Source organism: Chrysochloris asiatica, unplaced genomic scaffold (genome assembly GCF_000296735.1).
Source record: "Chrysochloris asiatica unplaced genomic scaffold, ChrAsi1.0 scaffold00313, whole genome shotgun sequence".
In the NCBI taxonomy this organism is placed as follows: domain Eukaryota; kingdom Metazoa; phylum Chordata; class Mammalia; order Afrosoricida; family Chrysochloridae; genus Chrysochloris; species Chrysochloris asiatica.
In genome coordinates, this window is record NW_006408831.1 from 1587822 (window position 1) to 1607924 (window position 20103).

General features: G+C 37.2%; 1 protein-coding gene across 3 annotated transcripts in view; it reads left to right on the forward strand.

The window, feature by feature from the left end:
• Positions 1–20103, forward strand: part of HOMER1 (homer homolog 1 (Drosophila)) — a 152433-nt gene that overhangs the window by 118019 nt on the left and 14311 nt on the right. Inside the window, exons 6-8 of one of the 3 annotated variants that reach the window (XM_006875184.1) lie at positions 6456–6612; positions 10166–10276; positions 10892–10972. The exons of 1 other annotated variant lie outside the window; for it this stretch is intronic. In XM_006875184.1, coding sequence (XP_006875246.1) covers positions 6456–6612; positions 10166–10276; positions 10892–10972 — 349 coding nt within the window. The remainder of the gene's footprint in view (positions 1–6455; positions 6613–10165; positions 10277–10891; positions 10973–20103) is intronic. One more of the 3 variants, XM_006875185.1, reaches the window with a different exon arrangement.

The following is a 20103-nucleotide window of genomic DNA, read 5'->3' on the forward strand; positions in this document are numbered from 1 at the left end:
ACAACAACCAGATCCATCTAGACAGGAGGGAAATTATTCAGCTGAGTTTCTGTCTTACTCCCCATGTTCTGACACTAAGCCCCTTCATGAAAGCTTGTAAACCAGCCACTTCAAGCCTTTATAGCCCCTCAGTTTTGGTAACCGAAGTCTAAATTGCCCATCCCTATCAGCCCAGTGTCCTGAGGATACTACTTGATCCTTGATATGGAGAATCCTTCCCTTTTGGGTTGGAATTTTGAGCAGCCTTATGCATAATCAAGTTAGAGATGCTTTTGATAACTATTTTGCTTATAAATAAATGTCATTGAAAGCATCTTTATGGAATTACCTACTTGACACAGGTAGAGAATTCTTGATTTTACCATTAAAATATAATTTATTTTGTTGTAAGAGTTTTGCTAGTTGTATATAAAACTTGAGCCTCTAAAATATCAACTAAATATGAAGGTATTAAAAAGTTCAAGAATAACTTTGGAGATTGTACTATTCTACTTTAAATATATCCTTCCAAACTCATATCTTTATAAATAATTGGTATGCATTATTGCTACCTACTTAACTCATATAATAAATATTCCTGCCAGTCGGTATTAATTTACAGTTTGCACCAAAAAGAAAAAAAAAGCATTTTGTTCAGGAATGCTATCTTTGATGAACAGGAGTTTTGTCAGTACTTCAGGAACTGTATCTTATATATGAAATCCCTGTACTGTATATCCGTGATTGGTTTAAAATGAAAGTCAAGAAACTGTATATGATTCTATTGGATAAAAGTAATGCTAATATGAAATGTGTACCCTTAATGTGAGGTCCAAACTAAATATACTTAAACGTGTATTAGTAATTAAAACTGAATTCTTATGTGTTGCAAAATTCACTACTCCTTATATCCAATCCTAGGGTGGGGTGTTAGTTTCCTAAGGCTGCTGGAGCAATGTACCACAAACTAATTGACTTATACAACAAAAATGTATTGTCTCATGGTTCTGGAAACTAGTAGTTCAAATGCAGGATGAAGGCAGGGTCATAGTCTCTCCAAAGGCTCTAGGAGAAGATGTTTTATGGTTTCTGTTAATTAGCCCCAGGCATTTCTTGGTTTGCAGCTGTAACAATATGGTCACATGGTGTTTTTAATTCTTCCCTCTGTCTGTCTTCTGTGTCTTGTCTCCTCTTTTATAAAGATACCACTCAGATTGGATTAGGTCCCACCGTACTCTACTATGACCTCATGTTAGCTAATGTGTCTCCAAGATGCCTTTCCAAACATGGTCATGTTCACAGTTGTGGTATGCCATTGAGTGGATTCCAGCTCACAGCAAACCCTAAGACAGAGTAGAACTGCCACGTAGGGTTTCCTTGGCTGTAATCTTTATGTTAGCAGATTGTTGTTGTTGTTGTTAAGTGCTGTCAAGTCAGTTCCGACTCATAGCGGCCCTGTGTAGGGTTTCCAAGGAGCAGCTGGTGAACTTGAACTGCTGACCTTGTGGTTCAGACCAACCTTGCAGTCCAGTGCTTTATCCCACAGTGCCACACCTTTTATCCCAAGGAGCCAAAGTTGTGTGGTGGTGTTGTTGTTAAGTGCCATCATATATTTATATTTAGAAGTTGTCCTTCTAAATATATGTTTGGGGGGGGGGCATAATTCAATCTACAACAAGTAAATCTGTAATTATTTTATAATGAATGTGCTTTAATTAATACCTTTACTTTTTCATTTAGGCAGTCATTGTATCTGCTAAGTCTGCACAGATTCAGATTGGCAAGCATCTTGGCAAAAGTTCATAGAATGAAAATGAGAATCTGGCTGGGGAGAAGAGACATCAGAGAAACGTCAGCTTAGTCTAAACAGGACATAATAGCTGAAACAAATACTGCTTCGTTCAAGTTCGATGGGGGCATGTTGATAGGATACATAGTGTGGCTATTTGTAGGTGAGGGGAAAAAACAAAAATGAGTTATTGAATTGAAAGCCAATCAGAAATGTATGTATTACTTAGAATGCCACTGTCTGGTAGAACTTTCTGTAAAGATGGACATCTACTTCTACATTGTTTAACATGGTAGCTACTTGCCACGTGTTTGAGCATGGTAACTCTATAGGATAAACACTGGACTTCGAACCACAAAGTCAGTGGTTTGAGCCTGCCAGCTGCTGTATGGGAGAAAGATGAGACTTTCTGCTCTTGCAAAAGATATGAAGCTTCTGAAACCCTATACAGGGTCACTGTGAGTTGGAACCAACTCAGTGGCACTTAACAAAAGCAACAGCTATCTGTGTCTAATGAGCATAGAAATTAATTCAACTGAGGAGCTGAATTTTCAACTTTATTTAACTGTAAAAACCAAACCAAATCTACTGCCAACGACCAGGCTGAGTTATGGATTTAAATTTTATGTTCTTAGTGGATTTTGCTACATATTGTTGTTGTTAAGTGCCATCGAGTGTGTTCCGACTTACCATGACCCTGTATAGGGTTTCTGAGGCTGTAAATCTGTACAGGAGCAGAAAGCCTCATCCTTCTCCCACGGAGCAGCTGGTAGGTTCAAACCACAGACCTTGTGGTTCACAGCAAGATAGGAAACCATCCTTTTTGTTGTCCTTTTTTCCTACTAAAGGCAATTGATAATCATATTTTAATTGTGTGACTTTTGGCAAAATTCTAACAGATATTAGAAACCTATTCAAAAAAGTTTTTTTTTTAATCGCTCATTTTTAAAGGTATTTCACATTTGTGTATTTCAAGGGTTTAAATTGGTTGTTGTTTTTAGTGCTCTATGATTCAAAACTGGAAACCTGGTGGTACTGCATGCTAAGCATTAGACTGGTAACCATAAGGTTAGTAGTTCAAACCCACTAACCTAACTACTGTGGGGAAAAAGTGCAGCTATCACTTCCTGTAAAGATTTAGAGTCTCAGAAACCCTAAGAAGAAATTCTGCTCTGTCCTATACTGGGTCACTATGAGTTGAAATTGACTTTACGACAGTAAGTTTGGTGTGGATTTTGGGTTGGTAGGACCAAAAACTAGATTGAAGGCTCCATTTAAATAAAATTGATCTTTTCAGGGGAAAAACTGGTAGATGGTTTTAAAAATAATCTGTGATGTAGTTTGAGCAGATGAATTGGTACATGTTTTGAACAACAAATCTGAATCTGAACAATCATCCCACAAAAGAAGAAATAGAGAAGAACTTTTTTTTGAAGATAGAAATCAATTGTTAAATTAGTAGCTGTAGCATATTGTTTGATTCTGCCCTTTTGGGTTTTGATGAAATTTTCCAAGTAGTGAACTTCAAAAATTTTAACTTAACATTCTATAAATATTATACTTACAGGAGAGCTACAAAAGCAATTCAAAGAGTCACCCAACTTCCCTTAATGTTGTTGTTGTTGTTAAGTGCCGTGGAGTCAGTTCCGACTCATAGTGACCCTGCACAGGGTTTCCGAGGCTGTAAATCTTTACGGAAAGCTGGTAGTTTCTAACTGCTGACCTTGAGGTTAGCAGCCTGATTCGTAACCACTACCAGAGCTCCTTTAATATTAGCATGTTATATAACTACAATACAATGATTAAAACTAGAAAATTAATACTAATAAAATTGATACAATACAGTAACTAAATTATAGAATTTATTTGAGTTTCATCTATTTTCACCCATGTCCCTTTTCTATTCCAGAATTCTACTTTTTGTTGTTAGTGAAGTCAAATCAATTCCGACTCATAGTGACCCTGTGCGCAACCGAACTAAACACTTCCCTGTCCTGAACCATCCTCACAATTGTTGTTATGTGTGAGCCCATTGTTGCTGTGTGTCATTCCACCTCATAGTGGAGGGGAGAAGGGTCCTTCCTCTTTTTCAATGACCCTCCACTTAGCCATGGATGATGATGTCTTTTTCCTGGGACTGGTCCCTCCTAACATGTCTGAAGTACGAGCGGTGGCATCTTGTAATCCTCACTTCTAAGCATTCTGGCAGAACTTTTCCAAGGCAGATTTTTTTCTTATTGTTCTGGAAGCCTGTGGTGCTTTCAACATCCTTCTCCAATACCGTCATTAAAATGTTTTGATATTCCAACAGTCTTCCTTATTCATTGTCCAACTTTCACATGCGTATGAGGTGATTGAAAATACTGTGGCTTGGGTCAGGTGCACTTTAGTCTTCAAAGTGACATCTTTGTTCTTTAATATTTTCAAGGGGTCTTTTGCAGCACGTTTGCCTAATGCAGTACGTGTTTTGATCTCTTGATTGCTGTTTCCATGAGTACTGATTGTGCATCTAAGCAAAATGAAGTCTCTGACAACCTCAATCTTTTTCCATTTATATGGATGTTGTTTATTGGTCCAATGGTGAGAATTTTTGTTTTCTTTACATTGAAATGCAACCCACACCAAAGGCTATGGTGTTTGATCTTCATCAGTAAGTATTTTAAGTCCTCATCAGCAAGCAAGGTTGTATCATCTGCATATCACAGGTTGTTAATGGGTCTTCCTCCAATCCTGAAGCTACATTTTTCTTCATGTAATCCAGCTTCTCAGATTATTTGCTCGGCATACAGATTCAGTAAGAATGGTGAAAGGATACAATGCTGACATATACTTTTCCTGATTTTAAACCTTTCATTATCTCCTTGTTCTGTTCTAACATGGAGATACTTTTTCTTGGTCTGTGCAAATTCCGCATGAGCACAACTAAGTGTTCTGGAATACCCAGTCTTCTTAATGTTATCTGCAGTTTGTTATGATCCCCACAGTTGAATGCCTTTGCATAGTCAATAAAGCACAGGTAAATATCTTTCTGGTATTCTCTGCCAAGTTCCCTATGACATCAGCACCAGCACCCCTCTTCTTAATCCAATGTGGAATATTGTTAGTTGTTGGCAAGTTGGCCTCCAATTCATGGTGACTCCAAACACAATAGCATAAAATCCTGCCCAATGCTGTGCCTTCCCTAGGATTGGTTTCAGATCAGACTGTTGTAAGCCATAGAGTTTTTATTGGCTGTGGTTTTCATAAGATCTCCAGGCCTTTTCATCTTAGTTTGGTTTAGTTTAGAAGTTCTACTGCAACCTGGAGCTCATCATCACAACACCCAAGTCTCCATAGATGATAGCTACGCTTGAAGCACATTGGCCGGGTATTGAACCTATTTCTTCTGCATGGAATTCTAACACTGAACCATCACTGCTGCCCGTATTTCTTAGGCTGTCCCATTCTGTAATAGTTCCTCAGTCTTCCCTGTCTTGCATTATCTTGACATTTTTAAAGAGAACCAGTCTTGCACTTTGTAGAATATCCCTCAGTATATAAATTTGTATGTTTTCCTATGATTATATTGAGATTATGCATTTTTGGCAAGAATTCCACAGAAATGATGTGGCCTTCTAAGGACATCGTATTAGAGGGTTTATGATACCAGTATGTCTTATTTCTAATGATGAGCTTTAGAAATTTTGATGATAGAAACTCTGCATCCATGTTTTAATAGATTTTTGAGATAATATGAATATGTATGTATATATCTCCATTAGAATATATCTGTACGATTTGGTCTGTGGTGTGAATGACTTATCAGACACAAAAATGGTGATTAACGAAGGCTATAAGCCTCACTAATTAATTAATGAAACAAGGGTAGTAATTGCACTAATAGAAATAGACTACTCAATAATGAGAAAAAGAAATAAACTCTTCTTTCAAATGAAGCAATACTTTCTTCATTGGAAAGTTAAGAAAGGAATTTTCAAGACAGGGGTCTTCCCAATTAATTTAATTGTCTTTGTAATAGAAAATGGTCTTGCTTGAGATACTTAACGTGGAGTAACTTACCAAGTAGAACATTAAATGAGGAAAAGGTGATAGCTTTAGTTTTGTTCTATACATGGCCTTGGAGTTATATTAGAAATTAAGTCATTAGAATCAGCTTCTAGATCTAGTATTAATATAATCTGAAATCAATTTCTTGCAACAAGTTTTTATGTTTTTAACATTTTAAACTACACAATAGATGAAATAAAACAACTTCAAAATATTCCATGTCCCAAACCTTACTGACACTGGAGTTTCATTATGAAATGAAATTGTTCTTTAGGCTTAATACTCTTAAAAATATAGTACATTGTTAGGTTTTGTGTGTAGGTATTTTTCAGGATATAATGTTTATTCCTCAAAGGAAAATGGGTAAAAACTCTTTTGTAGATATTCACATGTGTCATAATGAGGATTGGAACTATTCTACATTCAGCCTACAATTTTGTGCTTTTTCTATTTCTTTGTTAGGCCTATTTCACTAAGAACATTTCAGTAAAATATTTTTGCTTTTATTCTTTTTTGGGGGTTGTCTTTGAAGCATTCTTGGACAATAAACCCTGTAATAGAACTGAGTACTGCTCTCCCTTTAAAGTAACAATGTTCAGTATAATGGATCGAATTTTATTTTTATTTTCTTTTATTTTAGTTCAGCCATCAGCAAACATTGGGAGGCTGAACTGGCTACCCTCAAAGGAAATAATGCCAAACTCACTGCAGCCCTGTTGGAGTCCACTGCCAATGTGAAACAATGGAAACAGCAGCTTGCTGCATATCAAGAGGAGGCAGACCGTCTGCACAAGCGAGTAAGTTCAGGGCTGCTGTCCATAGGGATCCACAACTGGCAGGCTTCCTTGGTCAGAGAGAATTTGCATGTAGATTTCAGCACAGGAACATCTTCAACAAATACTCTCTGGGTATCAGAACAATATATCGGTTGTATTATTTGTTTGGGTAAAAAATATTTTCCACAGTTTATGAGAATGGAAGTTATACAGATTTTCTAGTAGAAAAGATCTGATTTCAAATTCTGATTTTGCAACTTACTAGCTATATGATATTGGGTGAATTAGTCCCTTCTTTGAACACAATATTTCATCTATAAGCTGGGAATAATAATATACACTCTATACCGTTGTTATTAAAACTAAATGAGATAATTGGTATGTAGTTTCACTGAGTCAGTAGCTGCTTGTATTTTTTTCTCTGAAAGAAGGATCCTAATTTGAAAAATATAGGTAAGAAAGAAAATCAGAAATTCCAATTTACTCACATATTTACAGTTTTCAGCATTCTTTTATATCTATAGATGTGAATTTCCACCACTTATCACTTTAAGGAGCTCTGGTAGCGTAGTGGTTACAAATCGGGCTGTGAACCTCAGGGTCAGCAGTTTGAAACTACCAGCTATTCCGCAGGAGAAAGATGAGGCTTTCTGTAAGGGTCCCTATGAGCCATGGCACATAACAACAACAACATCACTTCCTTTCAACTTGAGTAGCTTCCTGCGGGATTTGTTTAGCATCACAAGTGCTCAAGTGTTGTTGTGTTGTTGTTAAGTGCCATTGAGTTGGTTCCAACTCATATGGACCAAGGAGCAGTTGGTGAGTTTGAATTGCCAGCCTTGTGATTCAAACTGACCTTTCAGTCCTGTGCTTATCCTACAATGCCACACCAGGATTCGGGTTGTTGTTGTTGTTAAAGTGCCGTCGAGTTGGTTCCGACCCATAGTGACCCTGTATAGGATTTCCAAGGAGCAGCTGGTGAGCTTGAACTGCCAACCTTGCAGTTCAAACGCTTTGCATTTGAACTGGCGCATTAACCCACAGTGCCACACCAGGACTCCAGGCTCAGATACTAGCTATAAATCCTCTCAGCTTTTGTGTATCAAAATATGTCTTTATCTCACCCTTATTTTTTGAAAGGTATTTTTGCTGGATATAGAATTTTAGGCTGACTTTGTTTTATGTGCAGACTTTAAAAATATCGTTTCATTGCATTCTGGTCTCTTATTTTTTCCGATTCTGGTCTCTATTTTTTCCGATGAAATTGTTATTACCATTTTTCCATACATAATGTGTCACTTTTTTCCTGGTTGTCTTCAAGTTTTTTTTTGTTTGTTTTTTTCATTACCACTGTTTACCAGCAACTTAACTAGAAGTGTAGTGCCTTGGTATGGTTTTTATTTATTCTACTTGAGGTTCATTTCACTGAGTTGCGTCCTTGTCCCCTCTTCCCCCCTCTCCCTTTAATCATATTTGGAAAAATTTTAGCCAGTATTTTGGCAAATATATTTTCTGCCCATTCTCTCTCTTCTCTCTTTATGGGATTAAATTGCACATGTTAGACCAGTTGGTACTGCCCATTTTGATTTCTATCTTTGCTCACTCTCTGTAAGTTCACTAAGCAGATGTTCAGTTTTGTGGACCAGAGGGTAAGAGAGACTAGTGGGCTTAATGGAATGGCTGTATGGAAAAAGTTTATGCTGAGCTGAGTTAGACATGTCTATAGGATCTGATAGACTTCAGAACTAGGAGGCAACTTTGTAGTTAAGTCAACAAGAAGATGTGAATATAGTTTATCCTTAGGACAAGGACACTTGCCTGCCTTTAATTTGAAGTGCACACTGGATATTTTGGGAAATGAGAATGACTAAATTGGACGAGGCCAATGTATGGAGGACCTGGGAGTTTAAACATGATACTGCAAAAAATATACACTGTAGAAAGACTTTGAGTGGGGGAGCCACATGATGGAAAATGAATCTGTTTGTGGAATAAACACAAGTAGGCAAAGGTTAGAAGTCCTGGTGTGGCACTACATGATAAGCACTAGACTACTAACCTCGGGTCAGCGGTTCCAACCCACCAGTCACACCTCGGAAACCCTATTCAGGGTCACTGTGGGTCAGAACCAACTCAACAGCACTTAACAACAACAAGGCAAAGGTTATGATGAAGTGTACTGGGAGGCCATAGCTTTCGTTCAGGCCTGAGTCTGTTAGTACAGAAATGGGAAGGAGAAAACAGTGATGCAGGTGAACTGACAGAATGTGAACAGTAATTAGATATTTGGAAAATATGGATAAAGGTTTACTCTGTTTCCTTACTAAGCTTGTTGTTGTTAGGTACCATCGATTCCGTTTCAACTCCTAGCGATCTTAATGAAAAGCAGAAAGAAACATCGCCTGTTCCTGTAGGCTAGTGCTTACGGGTCCACCAAAATGTATTGAGAGTCTGATATGGGCAAAGAATGTTGTTAGGGCATGTGTGTGTTTATGTTGGCTTGTATTGACTCTGGTTTAGATAACATTGTGACTGCTGTCTGTATTGATTATCATTGGATAGTATTACTTTCAGGGAAAATGCCCTTCTCTTATCTCAAAAAATCAAGTCCTCATTAAAAGCTATTTTTTTGCTCCTTGAGCCCTCAGTAAATTCTTATTGATTAAAAGGTTTTGCTTTCACCATAGAGACACTACTGATGTGGTCATTCTAATATAGACTGCTTTAAGTGGTATTTTTAGCATATCTTTTTTCCTAGATTCTTGTGCATTTTTTAATTGTGTTTGAAAAAATTCTCAGTTCTGCAAGGCAAGTTTTTAGAACCCATATTTAGTTTGAAGGCTTTAGACAGAGGATCAGATAGCTATATCTAAATTTGAATGTGTTTTCAGAGAAAACTTTTAAAGAAGACCTTTATACAGATTGACTACTGTACCTAAATCATCTAATTGATACTTTCCTAACCTTTTCTTTACCAAGTCATATAAATAATTAATTCCTTTGATTTTTGGGTGGCAGTCTTATATTAATATCTTCAAAGAATCTACTCTGCTTGAAAGTCTTGACATTTTTTATAATAATGTGAGCATATTATGTCTTTAGCAAGAAGTCTCTGTGTCTTAGTTTACCTAGTGCTACAATAAGACAGATCCCATTAGTGAGTGGCTTTAAAGAACAGGAATTTCTTTTCTCACAGTTCAGGAGGTTAGAAGTCTGAATTCAGAGTGTGGCTCTGGAGGGCGTCTGATAACTCGTGGTCCTCTTGACGTCCCTGTTCCTGGGCTCATCAGTGCATTTGTCTTCCTCATCTGTCTGTCTTGCCTCCTGTGTGTGTTCAGTCTATTGATTTTTGAAAAGAAGATTAGATTTAAAACCCACCTTACTTGGATGTTATCTTACTAATATTACAAAGAAAACCCTATCCCCATGAGGTTTACATCTACAGTTATAGGGGTTAGGATTCCAAATGTATTTGGAGGAGGAAGGGATGGGTGGAGGACACAATTTAATCCTTAACATTTTTGAAGGTGTCGTTAAATTAACATATTTAACCTGTGTTTTCATTTAATTTTAGGTGACTGAGCTTGAATGTGTTAGCAGCCAAGCAAATGCAGTGCATACCCACAAAACGGAGTTAAATCAGACAATACAAGAATTGGAAGAGACACTGAAAGTGAAGGAAGAGGTATTTGCTACTTTTCACTCATCTGTAATCTTAACTAATGTAGAGTCTGTCACATTAAAAGATACTTGTATACTTTTTTTAGGAGGGCATTTTCCTTGGTGGTGTTAAGCTTGTTCATGTTTCCCCCGTCTTCGTTTCTGTGGTTATGAACAGTGGTGATGTAGTCAGGCAGAGATGCAGCCTTTTGCCTTTTATATGAGAGCTGCATTCATATGATCAACATCAAAATCATTATAGGTTAAATGAATTTTACTGGCTGCTGCTTTCTCTGATTTCCACTTAAACGATTCAGTATCCAGGAAAGATGTACATCCACAAAGCTTGAAGCAATCTTAAAATGTCAGAGTTCAGATCGTTGTTTCTGAGCAGTGCTATACCCAAGCCACCAAGTTAGACCTGCTTATTCCTAAAGATTATACTGAATCAGACAGCACACCTATGAAGAGGATTATTGGATGAGTTTATCCCTCAAATTCAAAATAAATGGATGCTTTTTAAATCATCTTCTTTTTTTTTTTCTTTGGGTCTGGGAGAGAAATTTCAAGGAAACATAAGATTTTCCCTTTCTTAGATGTAGTATGAATGTTGTTAATTACCTTGTTCTACCTTTTCTAGGAAATAGAAAGATTAAAACAAGAAATTGATAATGCTAGAGAGCTTCAAGAACAAAGGGACTCTTTGACTCAGAAACTACAGGTGAGCTATTTCTGCATACAGAGTTAGCCATCAAATCTTTCACATAAAACTGATTTTTACCCTGAAATCCTGTTTTGTAGATTCGTTGTCATTTTGCTTTTCCAGAATGTTTGATTCATGCTTAACAGTTGATTCTTCAAAGATAACTTGGTAAATTTATCTGGATAGCTTATAATCATCATGTTGTTGTTATGTGCTGTGTTGTCATGAGTCGGTTCTGACTCATAGCAACCCTGTATAGGGTTTCTGAGGCTGTAAATCTTTACTGGAGCAGAAAGCCTCATCTTTCTCCCATGGAACAGCTGGTAGTTTCAAACTGCTGACCATGAGATTAGCAGCCCAATTCGTAACCATTATGCTACCAGAGCTCCTTATCATAGATAGTCATTTACAGATAGCTTTTAGTAAATTATTTTGAACATTTCTAATTTTAGCATTAAAATGAATCAAATTTAACAGAAAAATCCTCAAATGGATTTTTTTTTTTAAATTATAGCATTGGTTTTGCCCTAAATAAAAAGAGCATAGTTTAGTGCTCATTTTCTTACTTCAGTCTGATGAATATTACTTGCTTTTTTTCTGCATAAATACATGCTTCCTGGTTCCAATTTATATCCATTCCTACTGTGTCAGTGGTAGTCAGTTATGGTTAGGGTAGATTTTTGGAAATCCATTACCAGAGTCCTCTCTTGCCAGCTCAGTCACCCCAATAATAATAATAATAATAAACAAAACATTAGGAACACTTTGGGGTCTGAAATGAAATAAGTGCATATGTAGAGTAAGAAATGTGAGATAAAGAGCAATAAGGTAGGACCTGAAGACCTGGAATTGGAAGTAGGACCTACATTATATTAAGACTGGCCATCATTTACTGAGAGTTTACTCTGGTGGCATAGTGGGTGATATGTGGGGTTGCTAACCCCCAGTTGCTCCGTGGGAGAAAGATGAGGCTTTCTATTCTCATAAAGATTTACCACCTCAATTATCAGCCTTGGAAACCTTATACCGGGTCACTATGAGTCAGAACCAACTCAACAGCACACAGTACCACCACCACCACCATTATGAACGAGAGAACCTGTGCTAAGCAGTATACTTGTATTATGTCACTTAATCCTTAAAACAGCCATAGTGCCACAGTTACTCTTATTCTACCTTGTTGAGGAAACTGTTGTTGTTGTTGTTAAGTGCCATCGAGTCAGTACTGACTCATTGCGACCCTATGCACAACAAAACAAAACACTGCCCAATCCTGCGCCAACCTCTCAATTGTTGCCACACTTGAGCCCATTGATGCTGCCACTTTGCCAATCCATCTCGCTGGGGGTCTTTCTCTTTTTCTCTGACCCTCCACCTTACCAAACATGATATCCTTCTCCAGCGACTGGACCCTCCTGACAATATGTCCGAAGTATGAGAGACAAAGTTTGGCCATCCTGGCATCTGCCATCCTTTGGCCATCAAGGAGCACTCTGGCTGCACTTCTTCCAACACAGGTCTGTTGGTTCTTTTGGCAGCCCATGGAACTTTCAATATTCTCCTCTAATAATGTAACTCAAAAGCATCAATTCTTCTACGGTTTTCCTTATTCACTGTCCAGCTTTTGTATGCATATGAGGTTATTGAAAATACCATAGCTTGGGTCAAGCACACCTTACTCCTCAAGTTGACATCTTTGCTCTTCAAAACTTTAAAAAGGAGCTGAGGTGTGTCCAAATGGCGTTCAAATGGAGACGGGCAAAGTCTAAAGCCTGTGTCCATGACCACCTAATTCTATGACAGTAGAGGCCCTTCATAAAGAAAACAGACCCCTTATACGAGATGAAATATTTCCTTCTTTCCTCTCATTATCACTGGCATTCAGCAGTGTGGAGAAAATGAGCTCACTTTTTTGTTTACTTTATTAAATGTTTTAGTTTCTACATTTTAATAATTGTTTTCAAATTTGGACTGTTTTCACCCCATTGGACATTTAGGAAAGGTGATATGGGCATCTAGTGTAGAGGACATTTAGCAGTTCTGCTAACTGTCAAATTAATCAGTACAAAATGTCAGTGGTATTAGGACTCAGAAACTTTGGTATAGAACCAAAATATGAAGCATTTAATCAGGGCTGAAAGAAATTAAGGAAATTCAGTCTAATATATCATTCTTTTGATTTGTTTTTATTTTGAGTACTGTGTTTTGATTCCCTGCTGAGTTGATTATATGGTAAGCACTTTACTTATATTAGCTCTAATTCTTACATTAACAGAGAACATTTACAGTATGGTATAGTTTCCTGGTTTACTAGTGCTACTGTAACAGAAATAGTACAAGTCAGTGGTTTTAAAGGAGAGGGATTTATTTTTTGTAGTTCTGGAAGCTAAAAGTGTGAATCATGTCTGTTGTTAAGTACCGTCGAGATAGTTCCAACCCATAGCAATTCTGTATAGGGTTTCCAAGGAGCGACTGGTGAGCTTGAACCACCAACCTTGAGGTTCAAACTGACTTTGCAGTCTAGCTCATTGGCTCACAGTACTACACCAGTCAGTTTCTTTCTTGTAGGTTGTCCTGGGTGTTCCTTGAATTCTTGGCTTATAGATGGTCTGTTTCCACTAACTACCTCCACCCCTGTGTGTACGTATCTCTGTGTCTAATCTCCTCTTTTTATGACTCTAAAGTGATTAGATTTAGAACCTACCCTACTGTGTTATGGCTTAATTAATATTCAGTGAAACCCTGTTTCCAAGAAGGATTATTTATATCCGTAGTTACAAGGGTTAGGAATCCCATGCTTATTTGAGAGGCCGGGGTTTAATCCATAATGGTAGCGTAGTGGTTACGAATCGGGTTGCGAACCGCAAGGTCAGCAGTTCGAAACTACCAGCTATTCCACGGGAGAAAGATGAGGCTTTCTGCTCCCGTAAAGATTTACAGCCTCGGAAACCCTGTACAGGGTCGCTATGAGTCGAAATCGACTCCACGGCACATAACAACAACAAATGTGGTATCCCCAGAGGTGTCATTTTGTTAAATATTGCCGAATTCCCCTCCATAAGGGCTGTGCCAATTCAATCTCCTCCCAACAGTGTATGAATGAGTGCCAGTTTCTCCACAGCCTCAACAACAAATATTTTGCTATACTTTTAATTTGAGCTAGTATATAATAGGTGTGAAATGGTGGTTTTCATTTGTGTTTCTTATATTACAAGTGAGGTTGAACATCGTTCCTTATATTTAAAGGCTATTTCTGTATCTTTTTGTATGTGTATTTTGCCCTTTTTGCTATCCAGTATTTGGTCCTTTCCCCCTAAACTTTAAAAAGATTTTTTTATGTATTGCAGGTATTTATCCTTTACCTGTGATTGTATGTCACAGATATTTTCTTCCTTTGTCCTTGTCTTTTAACTCTGTTTAAGATGGTGATGGTGGATGTAGTCAAGTCTGTCATTCTTTCCTTTTATTGCTTCTGACTTGGGAATCATAGTTACAAAGCTCTTTTCTACCCTTAAGTTGTATAGGAATTCATCCATAATGCTTTCTAGCACTTGCCTGGTTTTAGCCTTCAGTTTGTGGTATGAGGTATGGGTCTAATTTATCTTTTCTAAATGTTTACCCTGTTATTCTATCACCATTTTTTTAAAGGTCATCTTTTTTCCAGTGATTTGAGATACTCAGTTCTCATATGTATTTTCATCTATTTCTGCACTTCCTATTTCATTCTACTTTGTTGGTCTGGTGTGGCTGGACAGCTAATCACAAAGTCAGCAGTTCAGGCCCACCAGATGCTCCTCGGAAATCCTGTACAGGGTTGCTTTTGAGTCAGAACCAAATCAACGGCACTTAACAACAACAACATCTGGTCCAGTCTCTTCACATGCCAGTGCCACATTGCTGTAACATAGGAGCTTTACTGTATGTTTTAACATCTAGTAAAGCTAATCCCACCTCATAACTTTTCTTTTTCATTGTTTTTCTAACAGTTCTTACATGCTTGTTTTTCCATTTGAAGCTTAGAATCAATTTTAGTGCCAACTAAAAATTGTAAGTTTATAAAAATTCTTATTCTTTTTGAGATTGTTTAACGTTTGTAATATAGCTTTGAGAGAACAAACACCTTCATGAGGTTTTCATCCTAAGACAAAAGATGTCTTCCTATTTGTTCACATCTACTTTTGTGTCTTTCAGGAATGTTTTAGCATTTTCATAATATGGGGTTTGCACATTTCTCATTGCTTATTTGTATTTCATCTTCTGTTGCTCTTATGAGTGTGATCTCTTCTACCTTTAGGTCCTTTAATTAATTACTGTTTATTTATGTATGTGAAAGCTACTGATTTCTGTATCATTAACCCGTTTTACTATCAAATTGTTAATGCTTGTCTTGATGATTTATGTATCCTACTATATGTTAAGGTTAATAATCTAATAGAGTTGTAAAATATTTTATTCCAAAGAATTTAAGGTGCAGATAAGAAATTTTCTGCAGCTTAGAAAATGAAGCTAATCTGGTCCTATTGTTGATGGTCAGAATTGTTTAATTTTTTAAAATTACTTCTAGTGTGTTTTAGGTTGCACATCTAATAAATACAGAGTATGACCCTCTCTACCCACTAGAATTTATACTTTCAGTTACTGGCCTTTAAAACACTGAAAGCAAACCGTCTTACATCAAGTCAATCCTAATGAATAGCAACCCTGTTCAGGATTTCCGAGACAGTAAATCTTTACTAGAGCAGACAGCTTAATCTTCTTTTTGCATAGTGACTGGTAGGTTTGAACCACCGACTCTTACAGTTTAGTAAAAGCCCAGTGCCTAACCTACAACACCATCATTCTGGCCTATGTTTTGTTTGTTTTTTTCTTTTTAATCAGGGTTAAACCATGCATCTGTATGTTCCCAACACATGCTTTACATATCAGAAAGGTAGTAGGACAAAATAATAGTGAACAGAAGATTGAGTTAGGAAGGAGAATAAAAGTTAAGAAGGAAGAAACTGGAAAATATAGACAAAAGGTAGGAAATGGGAAAGTGTTACCAACTAAGGCTCCAGTTACCTTTTGTGGGCCCCTGTGCCTGTTCTGTTCTTGTTCCAAGAACATAGTCTCTCTGTCTAAAAATAGGCTAACACAATCAGCATTATATTGACTCTCTTTTGTTATTCAGCAAGGAAAATTCCTCCAGACAGAGTTAGGGCTTAGAGGCAAATACTCCATCTAGAGAGAGCAACACAATTTTAATAACTGAGGGAAATTTTGTGTTTTGCTTGTTCCGTTGAAATGGTTGGGGTTTCATTGGTTGGCAATAAGAACAAAGGAGTCTTTCATTTTTAAGGAAGGCTTTAGAGAGCAAATGGGGTGGTGCCTGGTGAAGTGGGTGTTGGCTAGTGAATGAAGTTTGGTCTATTTTTATAGTTGAAAACATTCTACCCTTAAGCTTATTGTTTAAGCAGACAGGAGAGCATGCTGTGCAATCACTAATGGAATTTCTACATTTGATCAGAGGGGTCTATTTTCCTCCACATAGATTAGAGCCTCCATGAATTTGGCTTCTGAATTTATAAATATTTTATTGGTTTCAGATTCCCTTCTCAATTTACTTATCTTCACTTTGCAAATTGTTCAGAGGAAAGAGATGAGTAAACTACATGGCAACATGTAACGATTAACACTTTGAGATTAGATTGGACTCATTAAAGTCTTCATTTGTAAAATCATTATAGCTTCTTTATTCCTTTCTTATCTGTTTCCAGCGCTTAAGACTTGTATATGGAACCCATGCTTGAGCCTTCTCCTTAAAGCATAGAAACATTTCTTCAGTATGTTCAAAGTCCCAAATTGTGAGAAAAAATAGCTGTTGGGGTGGTCCATCTTCAGAATCAAGGAAATCTTGGGGCTAGCAGGTTGACATGACGAAAGGGAACTCTGAAAGGAGGAAGAGACTAGTTTAACCTACTAGAGTCTTTAAAAATAAGAATGCTCCCTGTAGGGACTAGTAGGCACCCTTTGGGAAAGATTGTTAACTCCAAAGTACCCAGTAAAGGGGAAATGGAGGACGGGCTTTTCCGAGCTAGGGTAATAAAACTATTTGTCAAATGGCCACGCAGCATGTCTGCCCATGTCTATGGGGCTGGGTGCCCGATTTTGCAAAATAGAATAAAGAAAACCTCATTCTCGCTAAAATGAGTACAGATTGGATTACTTGAGCGTTTGTCAGTATAGACATCGTTTCTCACACAAATCACTTGTACTTTCTTATATATATTCAAGCCAGTTTCCAATTAATTTTCTTGAAAGTTCAATTTGGATAGAGATTAAGAGAAATAAAAAATTGCCCCAAAAATCCCTATAATGCCGACACCAAAACTATTACATACTTGTGTACTAATCTTCAGTGTTTGTCTTCCTAGATACAGATTTGTACTCAGTCACACAAGCTACTTCATAGTCTGGTTTTTTCATTTATTATTTGCTAGATTGTCTGAATTTGATAGCATCCTACCAAAACATCCTATTTTCTTGAAGCTGATTAACATTGTGTAACTAGCACCAAAGTAATTTCATTGTTTTATATAATTTATGTATTTGAATGTAGTTTGTGTCCATTATTTAATTTGTCTCAGAGGTAAATGTGAGCTTTCAAAAAAGGGTATGTAACTCACAACTTGTTGTGTATGTGAATGGCTTTTAAAGTATTTTAGTTACTTTTCTGCCAATTTTCTCACTTTGATTTTTTTAGCAAAAATCAAATCTTTAGCTTATGCTATGCTGTTTTTAGTCTCTTGTTAAATGCCGTCAAGTCGATTCCAACCCATAGCGGCCCTATATAGGGTTTCCGAGGAGCCGTTGAACCGCCAACATTGTAGTTCAAACAGCTTTGCAGTCTGACGCATTAACCCACAGCCAATGTATTTATCATGCCTGAAATCATTTTACAAAGAAATAATGCTGTTGTTATTAGATTCTGTCAAGTCAGTTCCAACCAATAGCATCGCTATGTACAACAGAATAAAACACCGTCCAGTCCTGTTGTCACTGTGCCAATCCATCTCATTGGGGGTCTCCCTCTTTTTCACTGACCCTCCACTTTACCAAGCATGATGTCCTTCTTCAAGGACTGGTCCCTCCTGATAATATGTCCAAAGTATAAGAGACAAAATATGGCAATCTTGGCTTCTAAAGAGCATTCTGGTTGTACTTCTTCCAACACAGATTTGTATGTTCTTCTAGTTGTTCAAAGAACAACTTTTCATAACGCAATATTCTTCTTCAACACCATAACGCAAATGCATCAATTCATAGTCTCTTCTGACATCCATCCTTTTCTTACTTCCTTATCTTAATGGTCTTTTGTTTTCTTCCTGTATGATGTTTTTTATATCATCCCACAACTCTTGTGGTTTTCGGTCATTAATGTCTAATGTATTAAATCTGTTCATGAGATGGTCTCTAAATTCAGATGGGATATGTTCAAGGTCATATTTTTGGCTCTCATGGACTTGTTTTGACTTCCTTCAGCTTCAGCTTGAACATGTATATGAGCAATTGATGGTCTGTTCCACGGTCTGCCCCCACCTTGTTTTGCGAAAAATATGGAAATTTTTCCCACTGTCTCTTTCCACAGGTGTGATCAGTTTGATTGCTGTGTATTCATCTGGTGAAGTCCATGTGTATGATCATCATTTATGTTGTTTAAAAAAAGATATTTGCAATGAATGTAAGTCATTGGTTTTGCAAAATTTTGTCATGCAATCTCCATCATTTCTATTACAAGGCTGTATTTTCAAACTACTAATCCCTCCTATTTGTTTCCAAGCTTTGCATTCCAATCACCCGTAATTATCAATAAATCTTGATTACATGTTTGATCAATTTCAGACAGATGTTTGATAGAATTCTTCAATTTCATCATCACTGGCTTTAGTGGCTGGTGCATAAATTTTAATAATAGTTGTATTAACTAGGCTTCCTTGTGTTGTTGCTGTTGAGTGACTTCCAGTCAGTTCCAATTTATACCAACCCTGAATAGGGTTTCCAAGTAACACTTGGTGAATTTGAACCGCTGACCTTGAAGTTCAAACTGAGCTTGTGATCCAGTGCATTATCCCACATGTTCTTTTTGGTGATAAATGTAATGCCATTCCTCTTCAATTTGTCACTCCCAGCATAGTAAACCATGTGATTGTCAGATTCAGGATGGCCAGTACCAGTCCATTCAGGTCACTAGTGTCCAGACTATCAGTGTTTATGCTTTCATTTTCTTTTTTGAAAATTTCCAATTTTCCTAGATTCATACTTCTTACATTCCATGTTCCACTTATTAGTGGTTGTTTACAGCTGTTTCTCCTCATCTTGAGTTGTGCCCCACCAGCAAATGAAGGTCCTGATAGCTTTACTCCACTCATGTCATCAAGGTTAACTGTACTTTGAGGAGGCACTCTTCCCCAGTTGTATTTTGAGTGTCTTCCAATCTGAGGGGCTCATCTTCCGGCAATATATATGACAGTATTCTGGTGCTATCTGACAGCGTTCCAGTGTTATTCATAAGCTTTTCAGTGACTAAACATTCATAAGTAGTCCACCTCGCCTTCTTTCAAGTATGTCTTTCTCTGGAAACTCAGCTGAAACCCGTCCACCAAGGGTGACCCTGCTGGCATTCAAAATGTCGGTGGCATGCCTTCCAGCATCATAGCAACATGCAAGCTACCACAGTGTGACAAGGTGACAGACGAGTGTTGGAAAAAGAAACACTAGCATATACATAATTTTTATGTCAGAAGTTATTCTGTTAAAATTTTTAAAACAGGTTTTTCTTTTTGTTTTCACAAATGTTTTACTTCCCTTTTGCATTTTTTAAATAACTGGCTTTGTAATTTTCTAAACTGTCTTTGCTGCCGTTACTTTAACAGTTGATCTGTGCTCTATAATGTGAATTCATTTGATATTAAAGAAAACAATTAGCATATTCAGAGGATCCTAAAACTTTCTTTAAAAAATTTTATTTTTAGTTCTTTTAACTTTTTGTGTGAATTGGGTGAAAGTTTACAGAGTAAGTCGGTATGCCATTCAACACTTCACACACATTTTGGTTTATGTCTTTAACTGCAGTGCCCACAATGGAACGTCACTCATCCCACTTCCACCCT